This window comes from Tamandua tetradactyla, chromosome X (genome assembly GCF_023851605.1).
Source record: "Tamandua tetradactyla isolate mTamTet1 chromosome X, mTamTet1.pri, whole genome shotgun sequence".
NCBI classification, from domain to species: domain Eukaryota; kingdom Metazoa; phylum Chordata; class Mammalia; order Pilosa; family Myrmecophagidae; genus Tamandua; species Tamandua tetradactyla.
Window position 1 is genome coordinate 157823512 of NC_135353.1, and position 22659 is coordinate 157846170.

Below are 22659 nucleotides of genomic sequence, written 5' to 3' on the forward strand. Positions count from 1 at the left end.
ACCCTAGCTAGAAAGTAAAAGACCTTTCTATGTCAGATGTAGCTTTATTGACATCTTCCACTGAAGAAGGGGGAAAAAATTATAGATAAAGTGTTAAACACACATCCCATACCTCATTTCCATTATATTTCCACATATAACCTGTATATTTCTATTTTCATACGAAAAGTTACTAAATATAAATTAAGTGGCTGCAATCGCCAAAATAATGAATAATGATGAATGCAGTGGTGCTAGAATGGTAAGTCCCCCTTTGCTGTACATTTCTACAAAGCTTAATTATTTTTAAAAGGATAGAAATCATGTGATTCTTTCAGGTTCACTAAAGACCCAATTGGGAGTAAAAAATATAAAAGCCAAATTAGATTTGGAGATCAACCCTGAAAGAATAATATATAAAATTGAGTCAAACATATTAATAAGAGAATATGTGACCATGAGGATCGTCATTTCACTTGCTTTGGGAGAGAAGGGTGGTCAGCAGAAGCCAAAAATGCAAGGTCCAATTTATGGTTAACACAGTAGTATACATATGTAAGCAGATTTCTGCAACTTAGAGAAGCTTTTTCCTACCATGAGGGAAGATAAACCCTGCTATTCCCACATCCCAAAGCCAATACTGACTAATTTTTAAAAGATCCATTCATCCTTTAAAAAAAAAAAAAGATGAGTAATGTGGTGATTTTAGAGAGAAATAATGACTCACCTCCTTTGCTACCAAAACAAATTACTCTACTCATTTTAACAAATAAGAATATAAATATCTAGACCTCCTATAAATAAGGAAACAAAATCCCAATTCGGAAAATCCAGATATAAAGTATAAACTAAGAGGTGATTGATTTACAAGGAGACAAAGTTTCTTTAGATACCAGTATTTCAAGCATAAAAAATATGATTAGATTTAAATTTATTTCATCAGGGATACGTCTACTAGCCAAAGAAGGAAAAAAGCCACTAAAAGCCACAGCAAGACTTAGAAAACACACACGTACTATCCTTCCTTACACTTTAGATCTGATGTCGAGCTGTGGCCCCAACACCATTTCACCTCTTTGATTGCTCAACTCGATTAGTGTTTCTGTATCTCTCCTCTGTTGCGCTTTTCCGGTGCCAGGCATGGCTTTGCCTCCTTCACTTTCCCTTTTCTCCTATCCTCTATTTAAAAATTTTGAAGCCAAGCAGAGACTCTAGGATGCGATCAAAAAGACCATAAGCACTGCTTACCTGACTTCAATAAGCAGAAGCTTCAATCCTCACTGAAATAATCATAAACATTTTTCTCTACTTTAGGTTTTAGTATTTACACTTCTTACTTTTGGGAATTCAGCTTTGTCATGGTAACAACTTCAGTGTTAGTTACCTCTTAATTGTATTTCACTCTTTTCGAAGCTACTTCTTCCTATTAGTTATCATCCTGTAACGAGTAGGTCATACCACACAAGCTACCTCTGCGTATCAGGGGACTACAGAGCATTAACCACCAGCTTCTAGTACTAAGAAAATCAGAAATGGAGAGTTTCCCCAGTATCACTACAGGTTCCAATCAGGCCCCTCACAACTAATGAAGGCAACCATATTTGTTCTCTTGCGCACCTAATGTTGCCCCATCTCGTCTCCTGGTTAAAGGGCACATAACCAGTGTTTAAAAATCCCAGCAAAATACAGCTGCGGAAGTACTGGATCGAAAGTCTTTGCATGGTGAGAAGGGTGTCCACATGCCAAGCTACAAATCTAAAGGAAAAGGAGATCATGGAGATTTTCTTTCTAGGAAGGGACAGGGTCCAAAAGCAGAAAGTAAACAAACACTACCTGGATCTTGGGCGTGCTTTGAGACTGCAGGAATCCTTAGGAGTTGCTGAAACAAAGATTATTTGTTGTTTGTTTGAGTTTCATTTTTGTAGTTAAAACAGGCTGATATGCAGCACCTGGGCTATACAGAACACATCACCAGGAAAACATGAGGTACAGATGTCCATGTGGAGAACTTCATGGCTTCCATATTTTCACAATTTCATAATTTTATTTCTAAAGCTAAAGGCACAATTAATAGAAAAGAAAAACCAACATGTTTTTCCTTTCATGAGAACACTAGCTAAGAAGCACTTTCAAATCTATGTGATGAATAAAGGAATTTCAATCTGAAAACACAGATTATCAAGGGGTTATCTCTTCAAAGAATGACAGGTTTATACTTGCGGGTTTCTTGGTTTCTCATGATGGCCTAGTAGTAGATTTTGAACCAGCTTCCCCTGAAAGCTAAGAAGAAATGTCTCAGGCTACATGGTTTCTAAAATATACTACCAGTGGCACAATATTGTGAATGTAAGTAATACAACTGAATTGTACACCTGAAAGTGGTTAAAATGGGAAATTTCAAGTTGTACATATAGTACTAAAATAAATGTCAAATATATATATAAATATAGTACCACAGCAGCACGGCCACAAGAAATCAAAGCTCCCACAATGAAATGAGTTATGCAACCTTTATTATAAGAGAATATTCTTGTGGCCCATGTCTCTATGACCAATTCACACAGAAAATATTATAGAATTAAATCATTAAAATATTTTGTCAACCATATGACTTTTCCTTATGAAATTTCAATCCTAAACTAACTTGTTCACTACTGATGTCCATGGAGCCTACTTTCCCATCATGAGTGGTTGGGAAAAATCAGAAACATTTACAAAATCATTAATCTTCTTTTTATATTTTCCGTCCTTCATGGAAGACAACTTTAGAAACCACTAGCTTTGGCAAGGTTTTACAAACACAGAAAGCTTTTCATCATAAATCATGATAAAAATTCATAGGAAAAGTGTCATATCTACCTAGGAACAAGTATAATGTCATTTGTATATTTTCACACACGATTTCTTAGAAAAAGAAAATGCCTCACTGCATTCACCCATCCTTTTTCACACTGCTCCAAAGATCAAAAACTGCCTTTGTATGAAGTAGTCTGAATTTATGGTAATCATTAAAATCCTTGGGTTAGATAAGCAGGGCAGAAATGGGAACTGAAAACCTCCAGAAATGCTAACATAAGCACAAAACAAACTACCAATATATATTCCCTTAGAGATGGGCAGCTACATACAAGATGCATTTCAACCAGCCTAAGCATTTCAGCTTACACATGACTCCTTAGACTTTGAACCACAGAAATGCTGCCATCATGCTCAAAGGTATAGGAAACCAACAAGTTCAAGTGCCCTCATGCCCATTTCCACGCATATGCATACCTGGATGTAGACAGAAAAATATCTCCCTTCTAAATACTAAGGAAGGCAGCTAAGGAAGCAGATTGAAGGGGAGAATCTTCTCCTAGCCACAGAGGCCATCTTGGAGCTGGGCGAACAGAGGGACTGGACTCACCACAGAGCTGGAGAAAGCCCTCTGAGAAGGCTACGCACAGCCTCTTCTCCCTCCACCCCAGTGCTTTCAAGGAGTTCGTGGTTAGGAGAAGTCCTAGGCATTATTAAAATACTGGTCTCCAAACCACACTATGGTGACCGTTAGTTCTTTTGTCAGCTGCCATTATCGTTTTCTTTTTGCTGGGGTAGGGATGGGTGCGGCAGGAGGGGTGAACTCTGTTCATGAGAGATAGAGACAAGTGGGGAGAGAGGTGTAGTTGTGCTGTGAGAAGAATGGAACAGAAACCAGGGCAGGAGTCCTGAGGCCCAGGTTCTCCTCCCAACTATGACACTAACTAGTCATTACCTCCCTGAACCACAGTTTCTTCCCCTACAGAATTAAGATAATAAAAATGAAACCCCTATCTCACAAGGAGAAATAAGAAGGTGAAGGTACTTTGAAAACTAAACATGTTCTAGAATTGCAAAATGTTAATATTGTAGAATGTATAAAGACTCCTAATTTTTCAACCTTAGAAATCAGACTTATAAATGCAGTTCCTTCTAGACCATCAAAGGAAGTACAGGTGAGAGCAGGTAAAGAAGGAGAAAATTGGTCTACCTGCTAAGACTAGGGGGTGACAGCTGGCAAAAGACAGTCGCTAGAATCACCAACAGCACTCTGAAGGCTACAGTGTGACACTGAACAGGCTTAATACACTGTGGTATGACTCAGATATCAAGAAAAAGATCACTACACATTGTGCTCTGATGAATTGTGTTGGAAGGTAATGTTTGTTAAAAAAAATTTAATAGATACCACTAATATACATATTTTCAGCAATTAAAAGGGTAAGGGCATAGAGAAAAATATCTAACAAGGAATATACCCATTCTCTAATAACACGGTATCATCCCATTTATCACCCAGTACAACATCATCATTCATATCACCAACAACAGCGACTGTGAAAGGAGCATAGCAGGGTACTGCTTCTCTTTTCACCTACCTATCCCAGACAGGTCTTGGTAAGTTTCCACAGGTTTCAGGTCAGAAAAGCTGGAGAATACTGTTCTAGCTAACTCTTCCATCACCTTCCAACCCCCTGAAAATCATATTGAACATTTGGTGCACGTGATTATTTGCAAAAAATGGCAAGGAAACTTTGTATTGTAAATTCAGGCAAAAGCCAACTGACATAGAATGGCTTCTTGTTCAGCTGGGGAGATGGTAGAAGAACGAAAACTTCCAAGAAAACTCAAAGTATGTAACCTCTCCAGGAAAAAGAAATGGGATCAGAGCACAAGATAAAGATTAACCTTTCAAAAGTTGACACACAACTCAACTGAGGCAAACTGTCCACATGGCATGGATACCATCCAGAAGTATCAATCACCAACTTGAAACTCCATGTCTCAAACTGAGAATCCAGGCATTTAAAAGGAAAAGTGATATTAAATGCATTTCCAGATGAAGGGTTACCTTATATCTACTCCAGAAACTGGCAGCAGTGGAAAGAATGAATCAGAAAACACATAGCAAGTTCCCAGAAGAAACATGTAACAAACTCAACTATATGTCACACACCATGCCACACCTGTTAGGATTTGTCTGGTAATGCCATGTCTTATTCAGTGAAGGAATGTTAAAAATGGATCTGTCAAAGGAGGAAGAGTTGTAACACAGAAAACAGGATTTAACAAATGAGTATGACTACTGAATCATTATACTGATATTTCTGTTTAGTCTCCAGTGTCTTACAGCAGCAAGAAGGAAATACCTGAAATGGTGAAACTATAACCCATACCATACTTTGAAATTTGTTCTAAAACTACTTGCTAAAATGTACTTTGAATCTTTGGATGGGCTGTATGGTGCATGAAGATATCTCAATAAAGATTTTTTTTAAAAAACCAACTTAAGGTTTAGGAGGTTATGTCTTTATGGCTAAAAGAAATGATGTGAAAGAAGCTGGATTATGGGTAAATTGTATGGTATGTGAATTATATCTCAATATAGCTGTTAAAAATGTATTTTGAAATTCATCACTTTTTTGTATATATGTTATATTTCACAATAAAAATTCTTTAAAAAATGGATCTGTAAGTTTGAAAGCATGTCAACATAAAAAGTTAAAAAGAAGCCCTAAATTGCCAAACCAAAACAAAAGGGGGGGCGGGCCACAGTGGCTCAGCAGGCAGAGTTCTCGCCTGCCATGCCGGAGACCCAGGTTCGATTCCCAGTGCCTGCCCATGCAAAAGAAAAAAAGAAAAGGAGGGGGATTTAAAGCCTATGCCTCATAGAACACTTGATACACATGGTAAAATCTCTGGGGAAAACGGGAAGGGTTATTAAGCTTCAAAGGATTGGAGAAGCACCAATTTAACTCTACAAATTTAAATCGTTTTCCGCTAATACCAAAACATGAAGTTAAAAAACACTGGGACGTGGGCAACGGTGGCTCAGTGGCAGAATTCTCACCTGCCACACTGGAGACCCAGGTTAGATCTCCTGGAGCCTGCCCAGGCCAAAAAAAAAAAAATTAAAAAAAACAACAACACTGGGATACATCCAGTTTAGCTCTAGAAATCAGAGCTGGCAAGAACCAACTTCCGGCGCTTCCACAATACAAATAGAGTATTTCCCTCTATGATGAATGAACCCAAGTCAGTTTCAAAAGCCAAAGGTGAACTTGGAATTCCCATCACATTTTTTTCTTTCTCAACATCACGTTCTAAAGTAAGCTGTTCCCTGAAACAGGCTACACATCAGAATCACCTGGGGAACTTTCTAAAAATACAGATTCTCAGGTCCCATCACTGAAATCAGTCATACATTCTCATTCATATTCATAGTCTATCTCTCCCCCTTCACCCTCCTTTTAAACTTGAATGAACTTCATGTTTGGGAAATACGGTACTGCAACATAAGCCTTGACATTATATTGATTCCTCTGCTCCAACTTTGAACTTTAAATAAGCCTGGAATGATAGCTAGCTAATCAAAGCTAACATGGTTTACCTCTAAAATCTGTTAGAGAGATTTTATAACAGTAAAAGAGACAACAGCAACTTCTTTCATAACCTCACAGCCAGAGCTCAAAACAATGTCTGCCCTAGCCAGTCTGCTCTCTAACTAGAGTACATATCTTGATTCAATGATGACTCCATCAAGCAAGAGCTGAGGATACCAGGCCCAGCCATTTACTGCTGGTTCCACAGGTACAAAAACTGGCTTTTGTCTTCTCCTTGGAATAAAAGCTATAATGAATCTGCTACATGTACAAGCACACATATGTGCCTTCCCGGTATTGAAGTATAATGATATTATTAGAGATTTTTGCTTTGGAAATGGCAAACATCAACTCTGGGCCTCCGGCTATTCTAGACCACCAGCTCCTTATTCTACGCAGAAAACAAACCTTCTCAATTTTACATTGGGTAGCAATGAGGCCTTAAATTCAAAGTGAGCTTCCTTTCAGTGAAACCCAAACTGGGAATTTAAAAAGAAATTATCCTAGTCTCACACCTGAAAAGAGGGAAAGTGTAAAAAAGCCAAAATGTTTCCTTCCAATAAAACACAACAGAAATATTTAAGGAGAAACATGCACACTATCACAGACGTGGCAATCTATTCGCTGAAATCGCTGCTTTGTAAATTAGAAATAATTACATAGAATGTATATTAAAATGGTTTTCTCCTACCTGGATCCTCAGACACGTCCTTCGGTAAGGCTTCATCCATGGTGCTTTTCAAAGCTAGCAGTGTTTTGTTTTGTTTTTAAGGAACAAGAGACAAAGAAGTGACAAAACAAAGATGAGAAGAGACAGAGAAGAGACGACAAGAGATGAGAAAAGAAAGAAAATTTTCTTTCTGAGGCATCTTACATTAAAAGAAAAAAATCCTAGTTATCACCTATGAAAATAAATCTTATAAACCTCTAGTAATTGCTATAGCATTTACTAAAAACAATACAGACCTCCTGAAGTATGGAAATTCTCCTCCAGAGAACAAAGCTGAATTTTCAACTTTCCAGAGAAAGCACCTCTAGTGGCTTGAAAGAGTACTACCAGGAAGCATCAGGAATGTATCCCTCTTTCATTCCTGACACCCAGATCAATACATCAAAATCTCTGCAGGTGGAACCCAGGCTTCAATATTTTTAGAGCTCGCCAGGGTATTACATCAAGCTAGTCAAGACTAAGATCCACCAGTTAAGAGAGTGACTGTGTACACGATGATGTAGGTAATGCCCAGCTCCGCCTGCCTCTCCTAAACAAAGTGCTTAAAACAGAGAGTGGGCAATTGTTGTTTCTTAATGGGAAACTTAGTTATCAAGGTTAAACCCAACACAAAGCTGAATTAATGGCAGGTCTCAACAATAAAAGCTGAAATAGTTTCACTGATTTTTAGTCTCTACAAATAAGTCTCTCTCATTAATGGGTAGAGAATCAGTACCAGATAATAGAAGGAATACTGGCTTCAGAATTTGAAATTCCTGGTTCTTGTCACAGCTCTTTTTCTCACTAAATAAGCAAATGATTCATACTGTCTGAGCTTCAGTTTATTCATCTCTGAATTCTAGGTTACAAAATGTACCAACCTCCATTCAGTTGTGTGAGGACTGAATAAGACAATGTATGTGTAAGGAACTGGTAGATTATAAAGCATTATAAAGAAGTATGGCATTTTAATGGAGTGTACTAGATGTATCTATAATTTTGTTCAGATGACTGCAGAACCTGGAAAAGCTGTTGCTGTTATTGATGTATAACACACTGCTATTGGTCTTTTAATATATATACACTACACATTTAATTAATGTATATATTACTAAATGTGTACATATATACATTATTGTATATGTACACACATACATAAAATTAGGATTTTTGGAAATTTTAGTTGTACTGTCAAATTTGGAAAAAGTATCCCAGTTGTACTCTGTTGAGTTGGCATTATACAAAAATTAACAGCCATATTGGTCTAGAAATGTTTAACTTTTTTTTCCATTTGTATGGGGGTAATGCACTATATTAAATATGTAAGGTCATATTTATGTGGGTTTGGTTACAGAAACTAACGAAGTATTATCTAAATAATGAAAAAAAAATAAATATGGCAGGTTTTCCAAATATTACAGGCCAACTCATATCTGCGCTTGATGGTAGCTACAACATGGAATGCTGCTGAACTACTTTTCACCCACCCAATAAGATAGGCAAACGGTTGTTGGGCTCCATGAGACACCCATACCCACAAAGCCACAGAGAAACAAATAAAGCCTAGGGACAGAACAGAACTTCCTCGTGGATTAGCTCTGTGTGCAAATGTGCTTTTCTATTTATGTTCTAGGATCATGTTTGCCAACACAACATGTCAAGCTCTCACTTTTTCAGGTTCCAGTCATTCACTAATTAGTACAGCAGCTTCCAATGCAAGCTGTCTGAGTTGACTGAGAGTCAGCAGTGAGTAAGGGGTTAATGAGAGATGGGTCTCTGGACACTCAAGTTCTTGTTACCCCTTTATGAACCATAGTTTTGTTGCAACAATTTGAACCATTTAATTCATCCAAATGAATGGAGAAGCGTCCTCATATGCTCTAGCAGCCATCACAAAAGAACTGGATGAGGACAGATAGGGAGAATGCCCTTCAAGCGAGAACACTCACTCTTTTCATACCTTGTTTTTCATCGAGAGTCACATCTTGGATAGGGACAGGAAAGTCAGCCATGTCTTTAACAGCTGTCTTCTTGGAAAAGAAAAGTAAATGAATTATATGAGATGGAATGAAAATTAATACTATACACATACACTGAAAATGTCATAAAAGCTACATTTCTTCTCAACATTTCTGTTTTCAGTAAACACTGACACTTAATACTTTTTTATTTTTAAGTTCCTAGTGAGATATAGGCTAGTTTGTCTTTAAGAATTGACAAATACAGAGGAAAACATCAGTAATCCAGATTGAGACATATGTAGAGATCATATATTAACTTAAAACACAGTTTGGGATTCAATAAGAGAACACATGGCATTTGCCCATTCAGCCAAGAACAAACCTGCACTTTACTGTACTTTGTCTGACAAGTGGGCTCATAATATGGGTATTTGCCAGGATCCGTTACGCAAAGGGTGACCAAACCTGATTAAAGTGGAGCCCTTGTTGTGGAATAAAAGAATTTTATTGAAGAGCAGATTAAAATGTTCTCCTAACTTATTTATGAGGGAATTCCTTATATATACTAATACGATGAATCCCCAAATTGATAAATTATTACTTATTTTTAAATTTCATTTTTAATTATGATCGATTTATTATAAAATCTCAGTTAACATGCACTCTAAGACCTCTGCCAAATAAAATTAAAGAAAAATATAATCATACATTTTTTTAAGGATTCCTATATACCACCCTATTAGTAATACCCTGCATTGGTGTGGTACATTTGTTGCAATTGATGAAAGCACATTTTTACAATTGTACTATTATCTACAAACCATGGTTTAACTTAGGGTTCATGGTTTTTGTTGTGCAGTCCCAAGAGTGTGGTTTTTGTTTTCTTAATTCTAGTATCATATATGCAACCTAACATTTCCCTTTTTAACCACATTCAGATATATATTTCAGAGCTGTTAATTAACATATTTACTTTTTTACATCTGTAATCACCTCTAGAAGGATATACAAGATTTGAGGGGTGTTGGGGTAGACAGGGGATAGGGATGGGAGGAGGACTTGCATGAAATGCCTTTTGATATTCTTTATATATTAAGCATATACAAAAAACTAAATTTAATTTAATTTAAAAACTTAAAAGAGTAGAGGAGGACATATAAGGAAACTCTTATACTTCTTTATAAACCTACTACTGCTCTAATAAAAAATTAAATTAAAAAAAAGAAGTAAATTGCTTGTTGCCTGGTGATCAAAAAAGATCAATCTGTCTACCTCTCAGAATCTAACAATTTCAAAAAGATAGGCAATACTTCTTTTGTTAAACTGATATAAAAAAAAATGAAGCTATTAAACTACTTGAGGGTAACCTAATCTAGGACTTACCAACCCACAGTCAGGTAATTCTTGCCATTACAACAAAACCTCCAGATGAATTTCCTATTCAAAGTCTACTATCTCCAATAGAAAAGAGAACATATCTAACAATGCATTTCTTTCATTTTCTTCCCCCATCCAGTGTAAACCAAATCATTTAACTGAAGAAAAAAAGAGAAGAAAGTGTAGATAAGAAGAAATGATACAAACATCGTTGAAAGAATTAAAGATCTAAGAAACCAGAAAGACATCCCATGATCGTAGATCAGAAGACAACATTGTTAAGACGGAAATACTCCCTAAATTGTTCCACAGATTCAATATAATCCCTCTCACTTTCTTGCAGAATATGATGTGCCAATTCTAAATTTCATATGAAAATGAAAGTAACCCAGAATAGCCAAAATAATTTGGGGAAAGAATAACAAAGTTGAAAAACTCTTTTTCCAATTTTAAAACTTACCACAAAGTTACAGTAATCAAGACAGTTTGACACTGACATAATGACAGACATAGATATCAATGAAATAGAATTGAGAGTCCAGAATAAACTGTTACATTTATACTCAATTGATTTTTGACAAGGGTGCTGAGACAGCTCAATGGGGAAAAATGGTCTTTTCAATAAACAGTGTGGGGACAACTGGGTTCCCAAAGGCAAAACAATAAAACTGTACCCATACTTCACACTATACACAAAACTTAACTCAAAATGGGTCAGACACCTAAATGTAAGACCTAAAACTATAAAACTCTTAGAAGAAAACACAGGAGTAAATCTTTATGGCCAGGAATTAGGCCATAGTTTCTTCTATATCACACCAAAAGCACAAGCAATAAAACAAAAACAGATAAACTGAACTTCATCAAAATGAAAAAATGTTTGTATTTCAACCAACACTATCAAGAATGGGAAAAGAAACCCCACAGAAAGATAGAAAGTCCTTTCAAATCATATATCTAATAAGGGACTTACATCCGGAATGTAAAAAGAACTCTTATAACTCAGTAATAGAGAAACCAATTAAAACATGGACAAAGGATTTAAATAGACAATTACTGAGGGAAGATATAGAAATGGCTAATAAGGACATGAAAATATCTCAACATCACTAGTCATCAGGCAAATGAAAGTCAAAACCACAATAGATAACACTTCACACCCATAAGAATGGCTATAACAAAAAAGACAGACAATAATAAATGCAGGAAATCCTCATATATTGCTAGGGGAATATAAAATGTTCCAGCTGTTTTGGAAAACAGTCTGGCAGTCGCCAAAAAGGCTAAACATAGAGTTGCAATATGAAACAACAACTCCACAGCTGGGTGTAAATACACACCCAAGAGCACTGAAAACATACATCCACATGAAAACTTGTATCTGAATGTTCAAAGGAGCATGACATGTAACAGCCAGAAAGGGGAAACAACCCAAATGTCTATCAACTGATCAATGAATACACAAAATGTGATATATCCATAGAATAGAATATTATCTGACAACAAACAGGAATGAAGCACTGATATGCCTACGCTACAAAATGAACGAACCTTGAAAACATTATACTAAGTGAACAGAGACAAAGACCATATACTGTATGATTCCATTTATATGAAATGTCCAGATTAGGCAAATCCAAAGAGGCAGAAAACAGATTAGTAGTTACCAGGGGTTAGGGCAAGGGGAGAATGCAGAGTGACAGCTAATGTGTATGGGGCTTCTTTTGGGAGTGATGAAAATGTTCTAAAATTAGACTGCGGCTGGCCTGCGAATATACTAAAAACCACTGCATTGTATAGTCTAAATAGGTAAAATTTATGATATGTGAATTAGAGTTCAATAAAGTTGTTGAAATAAAATGAAAAAGAAGGAAGTCCAGTAATCTAAGAAACACTGCTAAAGAGCAGTATACCTTAAATTCTAATTTGTAATCCTAAAAGGAAATAAGTACATGTTTGCAGCTCTGTCGTCCTTAGAAAAAGATGCACTGCTAAGCAAGCTTCTCATGACCTGAGAACTGAATCAGCCAGAGCTTTGTTCATAACACAAGTACCTCTGCTGTGGTCATTGCTCACACAGCTGGTACCAAAATCTACTTAAACTCCATGTATTCATGACAGATTAAAAGACTAGCAGATGTTATTTAAAAAAAATATTGGTAGATAGAACAATGAATAACACTTTAGAAGAACACAAAATACTTAATCATTGGCTAGTAAAATCTAACTTATTCTTGAATGGCCAATCCAACAGTTAACTCCATTACTTCGCCTCTGAATTCTACCTGTTTACTGCATCATTATCTAAAAGCATCCCACCCCCTCAAAAAGAACAAATTAGTGGGGAAAGAGGGTTTTTGGTTTTGCTTTCTTGTTTGGATGGAGCAAAAAATAAAAGACTAGGTAGCTTTTAACCCCTCCCACAGGAACCCAGTAAAGTATAAGAAAATATGTAAAATTAGCTACAAATAATGTCCATAAAGGTGAATATATATATGTTACCAAGAATATCAATCTCTACGTGTGCACGTACGATTGGGTGCATGTGAAAAAAATCTACATTTGCAGACCTTGTGGGCACCTGTATATTTGTTCTTTTCTTTTAAGCACATGATAAATGGCTACATGGTGAAAAGCAATATGAGTCAGTAAATTGGTTCTTCAAAAAATCAGTATTATCTGTCTCTGCTGAAAGGACAAAGACTATCTGATACCATATTAAGTTGGAAAAAAATGCTTATCTGGAGATAATGAGAATTTATGACTTTTTTAGTAAATCACCAAAAAAAAAAAAAAAATCTCAAAATTCTATACAAGTAGGGTGAGCTATCACAAAAAAGCAGGACAACTACATAAGAGAGTCATAGAGGTATCCAGCCTGGCTAGCTGTTGTATGTTTCCCCTTCATATGCATTCTATGGAAAAAAGAAACTTAAAATTCTTCAAATGCACATCTATCACTCTTCTTTTATATCCTTTTCCGCGAGTAAAAATCTGTTGAGAAAGCAACGTGAAGGCTACAACACAAAGAAACAGTAGTCAAGAGGCAAAGAGGGCTGTTACTCAGAGGGAGCACTTCCGGAGCAGACTTGATTTTCTCACAGAGGAGCAGAAGATGTCATCTGGAACACAGGCTACAGGCATGAGAGCTCTGTGTCAGGTAATAACCACACACAATTATAAGAAATTAAAGAATGTCCCTGTATCCTGACCTTTGACTTCTATCGCCTTGCAACAGTTTTCCGTAGGGTCAGAGGACTCAAGTAGGAATCCATGAGTAAATCTCCATTTAGCAAACATTTCCAGATTTGGGGGGTGTGGGGAGGGGAGAGGAGGTATCAGAAGTTGTCACCATAGTAATCATAATGACAATGACGACAATAATGACAGCAATGCTAATGATGATGAGAATGATCATTAACAATGGCTCCTATTTATCGATCAATAGCTAGGGATCAATAAGCACTAGGTCTTACATTTGGTCCTTATATGGAGGACACAACATTGAAGGAATTCTCCAAATTTCATTCGGAGATTACCCAAATCAGTCTTCATTTGTTCCAAAAGCTAAAATCTCTGGGGGGAAAGGCAGCTTTGAATGTGATCTGAGGTCTTCATATATAGTACTAAAATCTCCTCCAAAAGCTGCTCTGGTTCACTATACCGTGTTAATATCCAGCTACTAAAAATAAGACTTTAAAATGTTTACTAGGGAATGAAGTTTAGTTGAAGTAAATAATTTGGCTAGCATTTTCTGGCTTGGCTTGGCTCTACCTAAATTTAACTTCTAGAACATCAAGAGAATACTTGCTTCAGCCACCAGTTCTAGGTTTAGAGAGAAAAGAAAATAAAGGTAATTATAGATACATCTGGTGTCTAGATTTAACAGACTGAGCTTTAAGTAATTACAAAGGATTAAGAGAAAATGTTATAAACGTGGATTTTCCAGAGTTTGTTAAAGAAAAAAAAAACCAGAGGGTAACGGATTGAATTCTATATATATCCTTACTTAAAAACATATGAAGATCTTATTACCTCAATCCGATTCAAGTCACGGGTTTGTTGGTTTACTGGCATTGACTCAGAATAAGAATCGAATAATGTGCACTCCCACTTCGGCTTAGGAAAAGCTAAGAAAAAGCACAGAAAAATAGATAAGAATATACAATAAGCTACAGTGGTCATTGCTTCCTACCAGCTTTTCTGTGTTAATGAAATGTAATGACAAAATCAGCTAATTCTAATCCACCTCTGTGGCACTGCCCTTGCTGGGGCACTGTTTAAGGTCATTATGTAGATAACCTAGGACTCCTATCATCCAACCCCAGTTCGCACAGGATGCAGCTGAGGAACAAAGAAGTTAAGGAACTTACTCAAGGTCACATAGGGCTGGTGAAAGGATGAGCTGGGATTGGAACTCCATCAGTCCAGCCAGAGGGTCCATGCTTTTGGCATTTCAGTTTGTAGCTTAACAGTCCATTTCCATAGTAAGTATGTAATAGCATAAATTTTAAATGGCCGTAACTATGGTGACAGTTTTTTTTTTGTTTTTCTGTTTGTTTGTTTGGCATATAGGCAGGCTCTGAGAATCGAACGAACCTGGGTCTCCGGCATGGCAGGTGAGAATTATGCCACTGAGCCACCATTGCCTGCCCTATGATGATAATTTTAATACTATAAACATTAACTAAGGAAATACTTTATTTCTGCTATTGTTGTTGGAAATTAATAAACAAGATCTTATATGATGTATGCCTAAGATAACTTTATGAAATACTCATCTGTTTGGTTAGCAAGAATAACAAAAATAAAAGCATAAATTCTTGTTGAAATAAGCATCATAAGCTACGTGTTTCTTCCAACATACAGCAGCAACAGGGGCTGGTAACTGAGTAACTGAGGGAACTGGCATGAGGAGAAATCATGCTACTGGGTAAGCTGATCCTTAATACCCAGGCAGTTTCTTAGAAGCAGACTCTGCTTCACCATTTTGTTATTTTCCTTTCATAATTAGGAAAGAAATGTCTCAACAGCTAGAAAATTTGTCAATATTCCAAAGAGGAAAAACAGATTGGGGTAACTTATAAATAGAAGCTACAAATCAAATTTGTCAAGGCAAGCTATTAAGAAATCAAAGTTTTAATGCAATGTTTAAAATAAAATGTTTGAATCAAATGTTACACATGGATTGACACTGTTTGTGATCCTTCCCCACCGTCCCACCTCCACCGTGATCTGAAATGTCAAACTCCCCCTGTAATAAGGTACAGGCCATAAAGGTATCGAGCTACAATATGCAGTTGAGTACAAGCACCTTCATTTGCTCACTTGCACATACTGGTCTGAACTTCACTACAAATGCCATCAAGTGACACATCTCTTTCAAACGTGTCTACTCCTCTTGGTCTCCACTTGCACCTTCCCAGTGCAAGCCCCGGCTGTTCTTGATGGGACTGCTGTCGTGACCTCTACCTGGTCTGCCTATTTCTGCCTTTGCCCTGAAAAACCTGCTTTCTGGACAGCAGCCAGCATGATCCTTTCAAACAGCAAATCTGATTCTGTCATCAAAACCCACCAAGGTTATTGCCCATGATTTGCTCCGCACGTCCTCCTCGCCCCTCCTGCCCTTCCTATTTCTCCCATGCTCCAGGCTCCTGACGCCTCCCAGGGCCTCTGCAGCATACCCTGGAGTTCCCTCTGCCGCACCCACGCTCTTCCCTTCTTCACCTGCTTAGCCCTTAGTCCCACCTGCAAATCGTGGCTCAAACGTTCGAGGAAATCTTCCCTAAGGCTCTGCACCGTCTCGCTGTACTTACCCTTCATATAGTGCTTTTCTCTGGCTGCAATGACATGTTTATACATTTATTTAACCTCTATCCTCTAATGACTGGCAAGCTCCATGAGGGTAGGACTGCGTTTTATACAGCATTCTGACCCCCAGCGAATAACACTGTGCCTCTCACATGGTAAGCTCTCAATAAACATTTTTAGTAAACTCTCTGAAACAAATCTAAACCAAAATCCACCCAGTCACCTAGACATGGAAGACCAAAAGGAATAATCTATTAAATAATTCAATGTATTCTTCTAGGTCTATTCTTCAATTTTGACTGTTAAGGAAAAGAGATTATTTCTGCAATTAAAGTGAAAAAAGATCAGATACAATTCCTGTTTCATTGTTTTATTGAAAACAAGCTTTATAGTTTTGAATGCATAATGGTATCAACCAGGATTATACTCGCCAATCTTGCTGACTGGCTTAGATTTTTTAGAAGACAGAATATATATAAATCAAAGAAATGTTGGGAAAAAATAGGAGCTAGGGAAAAACGGTGTTTTAAAAAGAAGCTAAGTGGAATGCCATAAAAATGAACCACACACACACAGAAAGAACAGGAGCTCTCATGCTTTGTCAGCAGTCTAAAAGCACACGGAAGAGCAAGAAGGTTCTGGTCATTTTCTTGAATATATACAAGGATAAACATAGGGGACAATGTATTTAAATACTAACTACTAAAACCTCAGGGTTTTAAACTATACTGCCACTGAGTTCAATGGGGCTGTATGAGGTTTCTCATGATTTCTGCTGGGACTATATTATTTACAATTAATTCCACAAGCCCTGGAAATTATTTATGATTTTTGTTTAATTGAAGGTTATGTAATGGATGCATCAGTGGTTTCTATATAAATTCACGTGGACAGTCTCCATAAAAGATCAGGAAGAAATGTATTAAGAGTTTGAGATTTTCTTAAAACTTCATCAATGACTTTTGAAGCAGTCCTTAAAACCCTTAGACATTTAAAAACTGAGTTCTCAAAGAGTCATGACACCTGGCATAGGTTCTACAGCCATACTGCATCAGAAACAATAACATAGCAATAATCAAGACCAAAAATGGAAAGCCACATGTATGTATGGGAGATGAGTTTACCTGGGACTCTCCCCTGGGCTTGAAAGTGGAAAAGGTGAAGGCATTAAATATAATTAAGTAGCCCTGAATCTGAACTTGGCCTTTTGGTCAGCTGTTAAGTTCCATTAGAGAGGGACAAAAGGCCCATAGGGCACTGCCCTCAAGAGAAGGGGTTCCTCTATGACCCTGCACTGACTTGGTAATGGGAGCCAGGCACTCTCCAAGAGAGCCCTGGGAAAGGGAGATAGAGATAGAGATAGAGAGAGACATCAAAAAGGAATTAGATTGTAAGCATATGAAAAAAAAAAAAAGGAATTAGAGCAGATTATCATTGTGCCCAACTGGAAGTTAATTCCTGGGGAACCGTGAGGGTCTGCCCCAGCTCATAAGGAAGGCTGCTACCTAGGGCTACAGTCTGCTGTAGGCAGAAGCAACTGTGACCAGCCAAATCCAGGCCCTGAAATGAATAGCTGCTTTTGCTCTCTGGCTCCTCCCCTTCGTACATTCTATGAGGGCTTTAGGGAGGAGCCCAGAATGGGTCACTCTTCCTCTAACATGTTAACTTGTTGCTGGTACCTGCCACATACTAGGTCTCTTCCTTTTGGCTGAGCCCCACCCCCTCAATCCCTAATACAAAAAAAATTACAGAACTTTTATTTAAGGGAATCAGAGACCCCAAGACAAGTCGCCTTCTACTTTGAATCTGATGCCCTCAGAAGGAAGACACTAGATAAGATAACCTAAGGCCTTTTCCAGATCTAACCACAAAATTTATACTGGATTATGACAAGCAAGGTTTCTTTAGACACCTGATTCCCCTTGCCAATAATCGCCCATGACTAAGCTCTCATTTTTATTCACCTTCCCAAAAAGGTGGAAAGGTTGTTGAAAGAACAAGCTGTTTTTGGACCCTTTCAACAGACACTATACTTCTCTGAATAATGAAAATCAGACCAGTGCCCATGGTCTTTGAAAAGAGTAAGAGACACTATTAATTTTTATGATCTTCAAAGGAATTGATACAAATGTTGGACTCACCATGACTCTTTCCCATGCAGAGGGTTCAAAAACTGTGGTTTGAAGGTAACTGTTTTATTAAGGAGCAAGACAAAAAGGGTTCTAGTCCAATCTTCAGGTGTGTTGAAATGGTCTATATTATTATGTGAGTGGTAGGTATATGAATTAATACATGAGCAAGAATTTGTATTACAAACACTCTCGAGCTGTACAATTGAGAGTGAAGTACTTTGTGCATTTTACTGTATGTAATTGTTTTTAGCTTTTATTAATTAAGGAATAAGTGTTCTATACCATTTCATCCTCCAAGGTCACTTGGGGAGACTGGGACAAGCCTAAATGATGTAGCAAGTCAACACTTGTCTCTATGAGAAGAGCTTCCCCTATATCAGCTGGGAAGCCCAGTACTTGCCTAGTCCACAATTTACATGAAAGAGTAAATTAGTGTGGTTCAAATCCATTCAGTGTGCACTGGTATGGGAGCAACAGACAATTCAGACTAACCCAAATCATCCCTACTACTGATAGTCTAAGATATGAAAGTCTAATAGTTAAAGAAAAGAACTGCAGATACCAAAGACTCCCTAAAGTGTCTGGACACTATTTTAAGAATGAGAACTTTCTTATAAGGCCTGGATGGAAGGGAACCTTTTAGGATTTATGATGAGGCCTCACCTGCTTGCAGGTACTCTGGCTGCAGAGTTGGTGGCAGCCCCTCGGGCAGTGGGTAGCCATTCTTCCGGGCCACAATGAGATGAAATGCAGCACAGAACTCAGGCAGGGTCAGGGCTCCGTCGCAGTCAGCATCACTAAGTTCCCTAAACATAACAGATCTCATGAATACCTAAGATAAGGATTAGAGGACAAGTAAGCCTCAACATGCACACATGACTCCCTGGTTCTCTTGTGGTAGTCCTGCAGGATCCCCAAACCCTCCTGGACAAACCCATTTGAAATCTAAGGGAGCTGCCTGGAAAAAGAAAAAATGCTGATACCATTGGTATCAGTCAACCTTTCATAAATAAAAATCTGAATTTTTCAGGCTCTCTGGTAGGCCTGCTTTAGACCCTGTATATATGGGACGAGAAACTATAGCACAAAAAGAAAAACAATGCTGAGAGCTGCACAGTTAGTTCAGAATCAGGTAAATGCAGGCTGCCTACTGTGAACAGTCCTGCACATGGCACTCAGTACAGTCAGAGGAAGAACTGGGCCCAGCCATTTTACAGCTTTCCCAGTCGATATACAGCTGATCCGGAGCACAGAAGTAAATGCTTCACTTCTCAACTTTAGGGACGTACCTTCAACTTTTCAAGTCATATAAATTTTTGTATCAAATTATTTTCTGCTTGAGGATTCCCTCCTGGGAAAATACAAGTAAGCTCAATTCAATAACTATTTGCTGAATTGTATTTTAAGATAAAACTAGCAACTGGGGAAAGCTGGAACCAAGTAATACAGAAAGGAACAAATGAAGAGACTTGAAAAGGCTTATCTTAGCTTTCCTCATTGTTCCCCACAAAAGGCACAGACCTATTTACTCAGCACAAAAGCAACTTGTTTGCCAAAGTAACTAAGACCCCATAACCACAACTATTCTCTTGGGTGTACAGAGACAACTATACCTATGTTAGGACAAGTATAGAAATAAAACTTATAGATGATTGTACTAGAAAGGTGTTACCACTTGAAAGAAAAATTTCTAAGACCATTTATATCTTCCTCCTCCTCAATATTTAGAATGAACTAATCCTGAAATAGCCATTCCCCAGAATAAGGAGCTGATAAACTACTTCAAACACTGGATGGAGATAACACCATTTAACTTTCATGGATATGTCTCAACAAGAAAGTGGGAAGATACATGCAACATGAGTGAACCTCACAAATACCATGTCAAGGGAAAGAAGCCAGTCACATAAGACCACATATTTTATGTGTAAGGTCCAGAACAGACAAAGTCATAAAGACAGAGAAGCAGAACAGAGGTTACCAGGGGCTAAGAGGAAGGGGAATGGAAAATCATTGCTTAATGGGTATGCGGTTTCTTTAGGGGGTGACAAAAAATGTTCTAGAAACAGTGGTGATGTTTATTATACATCATTGTAAATGTATTTACTATCTCTGAATTGCACATTTAAAAATGGTTAAAATGGTAAAGTTTAAGTTACATATATTTACCATGATAAAGAAAGAAACAAAAAATACGATAAGAAGCCTCTGGCCGATAATGCTCAGACTGGGAATTCTGCCAAAAGAGACTGTATTCTGTTCAAAATGATCATTTGCCTATTTTTTCCTAGCTTTAAAATCGCATATAAAATGATCATGGTGATGAATACACTACTAAGTGATGATATTGTGAGCCACTGATTACATACTTTGAATGGACTGTATAGTGCGTGAAGATATCTCAATAAAAAATATTTTTTTTTAAAAATCAAATATAAGGTTTATTGTAAAAAATGAATAAGTAAATAAATAAGCCAAATCATACTGCTGAAGAACCTAAACCCAGTTCATAATCCCATAAACACTGGCATGCAAAAGCATTACTGGAATCATTTTTCAATAATATGCACAAAACACAACAAGCGACTTTAAATTCTTTCATAATTTTTTGAAGTCCTCGTGAAAACAGATTTACATAAATATTCCCATGTTTTAATTATATATTTATAGCAGTGTAGTCTCCTGCCCAGTCCTGGGGAAGAACTGGCCCTTTCACAACTAGGGGTTTACAGAGGGAGAACGCAAATACAGCCACGTGTGCCACACAACCACCCCACCCTGCCCCTCCCCCCAGTCCTTCTGGAGCCACAGGTGCTGCAGGCTCAGCGGCAAGGTGCCACGGATACCCTGGCTACAAGCAGGAATTAGGACCCTGCTCACAAGCATAAGCCAAACTTATAAAGCTCAGCAGCACCTAGAATGGTCGACTTCAACTTAATTCCAAAACTTTCCTGTACATCTCTGTTCACCCAGCCTTTAAAGATCTCATAAATAATAGGTTTTTCAAGGTTCTCTTGGTTACTGCATCACACCTACAAGAAAAATCCTGAAAATAAAATATATAAGAAATTCTCATATGACAACTATAGCTAAGACTGAAAAGGGATTTAAATGAGAATAACTAGGAACTTGCTTTTAAAACAGCTACCACTTAGTAGGTATCAGGCACTGTTCATTAGCTTTCCATATAACAATTTATTTAATTTGCACAGCAGCAAAAATATGAGTTATAGTCACTGAGTCTGCTAAAACACTCAAAAGAAAAGACTTAAACAATGCAAAGGGAGAAACTAAAGGATAGATTATACTTACCATATATAGGAGAGTTCTGGAATGGAAAGCTTTGATTTGGTGAAGAAGTTCTTAGCCACAGAACCTGTCAAGAACCATTGTTTAAGTAAACCATTAATTACTTATCTAGTGCAGTGTTTATATTTATATACAAATGAATCATTTTTTCATTCAGCAATTCCTACCTCATAATGTAAATATCATTTATTCATCAAAGCAACTATGAATAATGTGACTAAAAGCAATGTATGAAGAGCTTTTAAACGTATATGTAGTTTTCCAGACCATGCACCCAAAAAATATATATACATATAAATTAGAATAGGCCAAAGAAACAATGGCATAATACTCATCATGACAGATGCAGATTATATACATTAAGTCCTGTTTTGTTTTTGCCAAAAATCTCTAAAATTTTACTAAGAATTCAAGACAATTTTCAACATTACTAAAGTAAAAATCTGCCAAGCATTTCTAATGAAAGTATAAAAAAGTAATACAAAGTCATGGTAGAAAACAGAGCAAAAATAAGAAAATTAATGCTTTTAATTCCACTGCACAGAAATACAACAGATATCTTGGGAAAGATTTTTTGTATATGAGATTTAAGGTCTCTCAGTGGTTCTTTGACAAAACTAATCTAGAAATTTCTTGCTCCTTCCTTTATTTATTGTAAATTTACCTATATCAGCTGAAATCAGGTAACCATTCCATTTCACACATTATGCAGCTGTAAGTCACAAAAGCACTTGAAATGTTAGACCCAATTCTTATTAAGAATAAATTTCTGATGCGTAAAGCTCTCAAGACAGTATCATGGTTCAGAAGTCTCAATTTTGACATGAAGAACAGTCGAATCAAAACCCCAAGCTTTATTCTAAATTGATAAAGTCAACAGTCTTTCCATGGCAATCACAAGTCTTTTAGTTGGTCTTAAAATAATAAGAGTATGATGGACCCTACAGGAGACTTATTTTCATTTGGTTAGTATAATAAGAATC

General features: G+C 37.1%; 1 protein-coding gene across 3 annotated transcripts in view; it reads right to left on the reverse strand.

Moving 5' to 3' along the window:
• The window catches only part of REPS2 (RALBP1 associated Eps domain containing 2), a 240313-nt gene that overhangs the window by 89710 nt on the left and 127944 nt on the right, over window positions 1-22659 (reverse strand). For all 3 annotated transcript variants that reach the window (XM_077145368.1, XM_077145371.1, XM_077145369.1), the window contains exons 7-12: window positions 21680-21743; window positions 19031-19173; window positions 14460-14554; window positions 9047-9116; window positions 7069-7122; window positions 1813-1858 (exon numbers count right to left, since the gene is read on the reverse strand). In XM_077145368.1, coding sequence (XP_077001483.1) covers window positions 1813-1858; window positions 7069-7122; window positions 9047-9116; window positions 14460-14554; window positions 19031-19173; window positions 21680-21743 — 472 coding nt within the window. The remainder of the gene's footprint in view (window positions 1-1812; window positions 1859-7068; window positions 7123-9046; window positions 9117-14459; window positions 14555-19030; window positions 19174-21679; window positions 21744-22659) is intronic.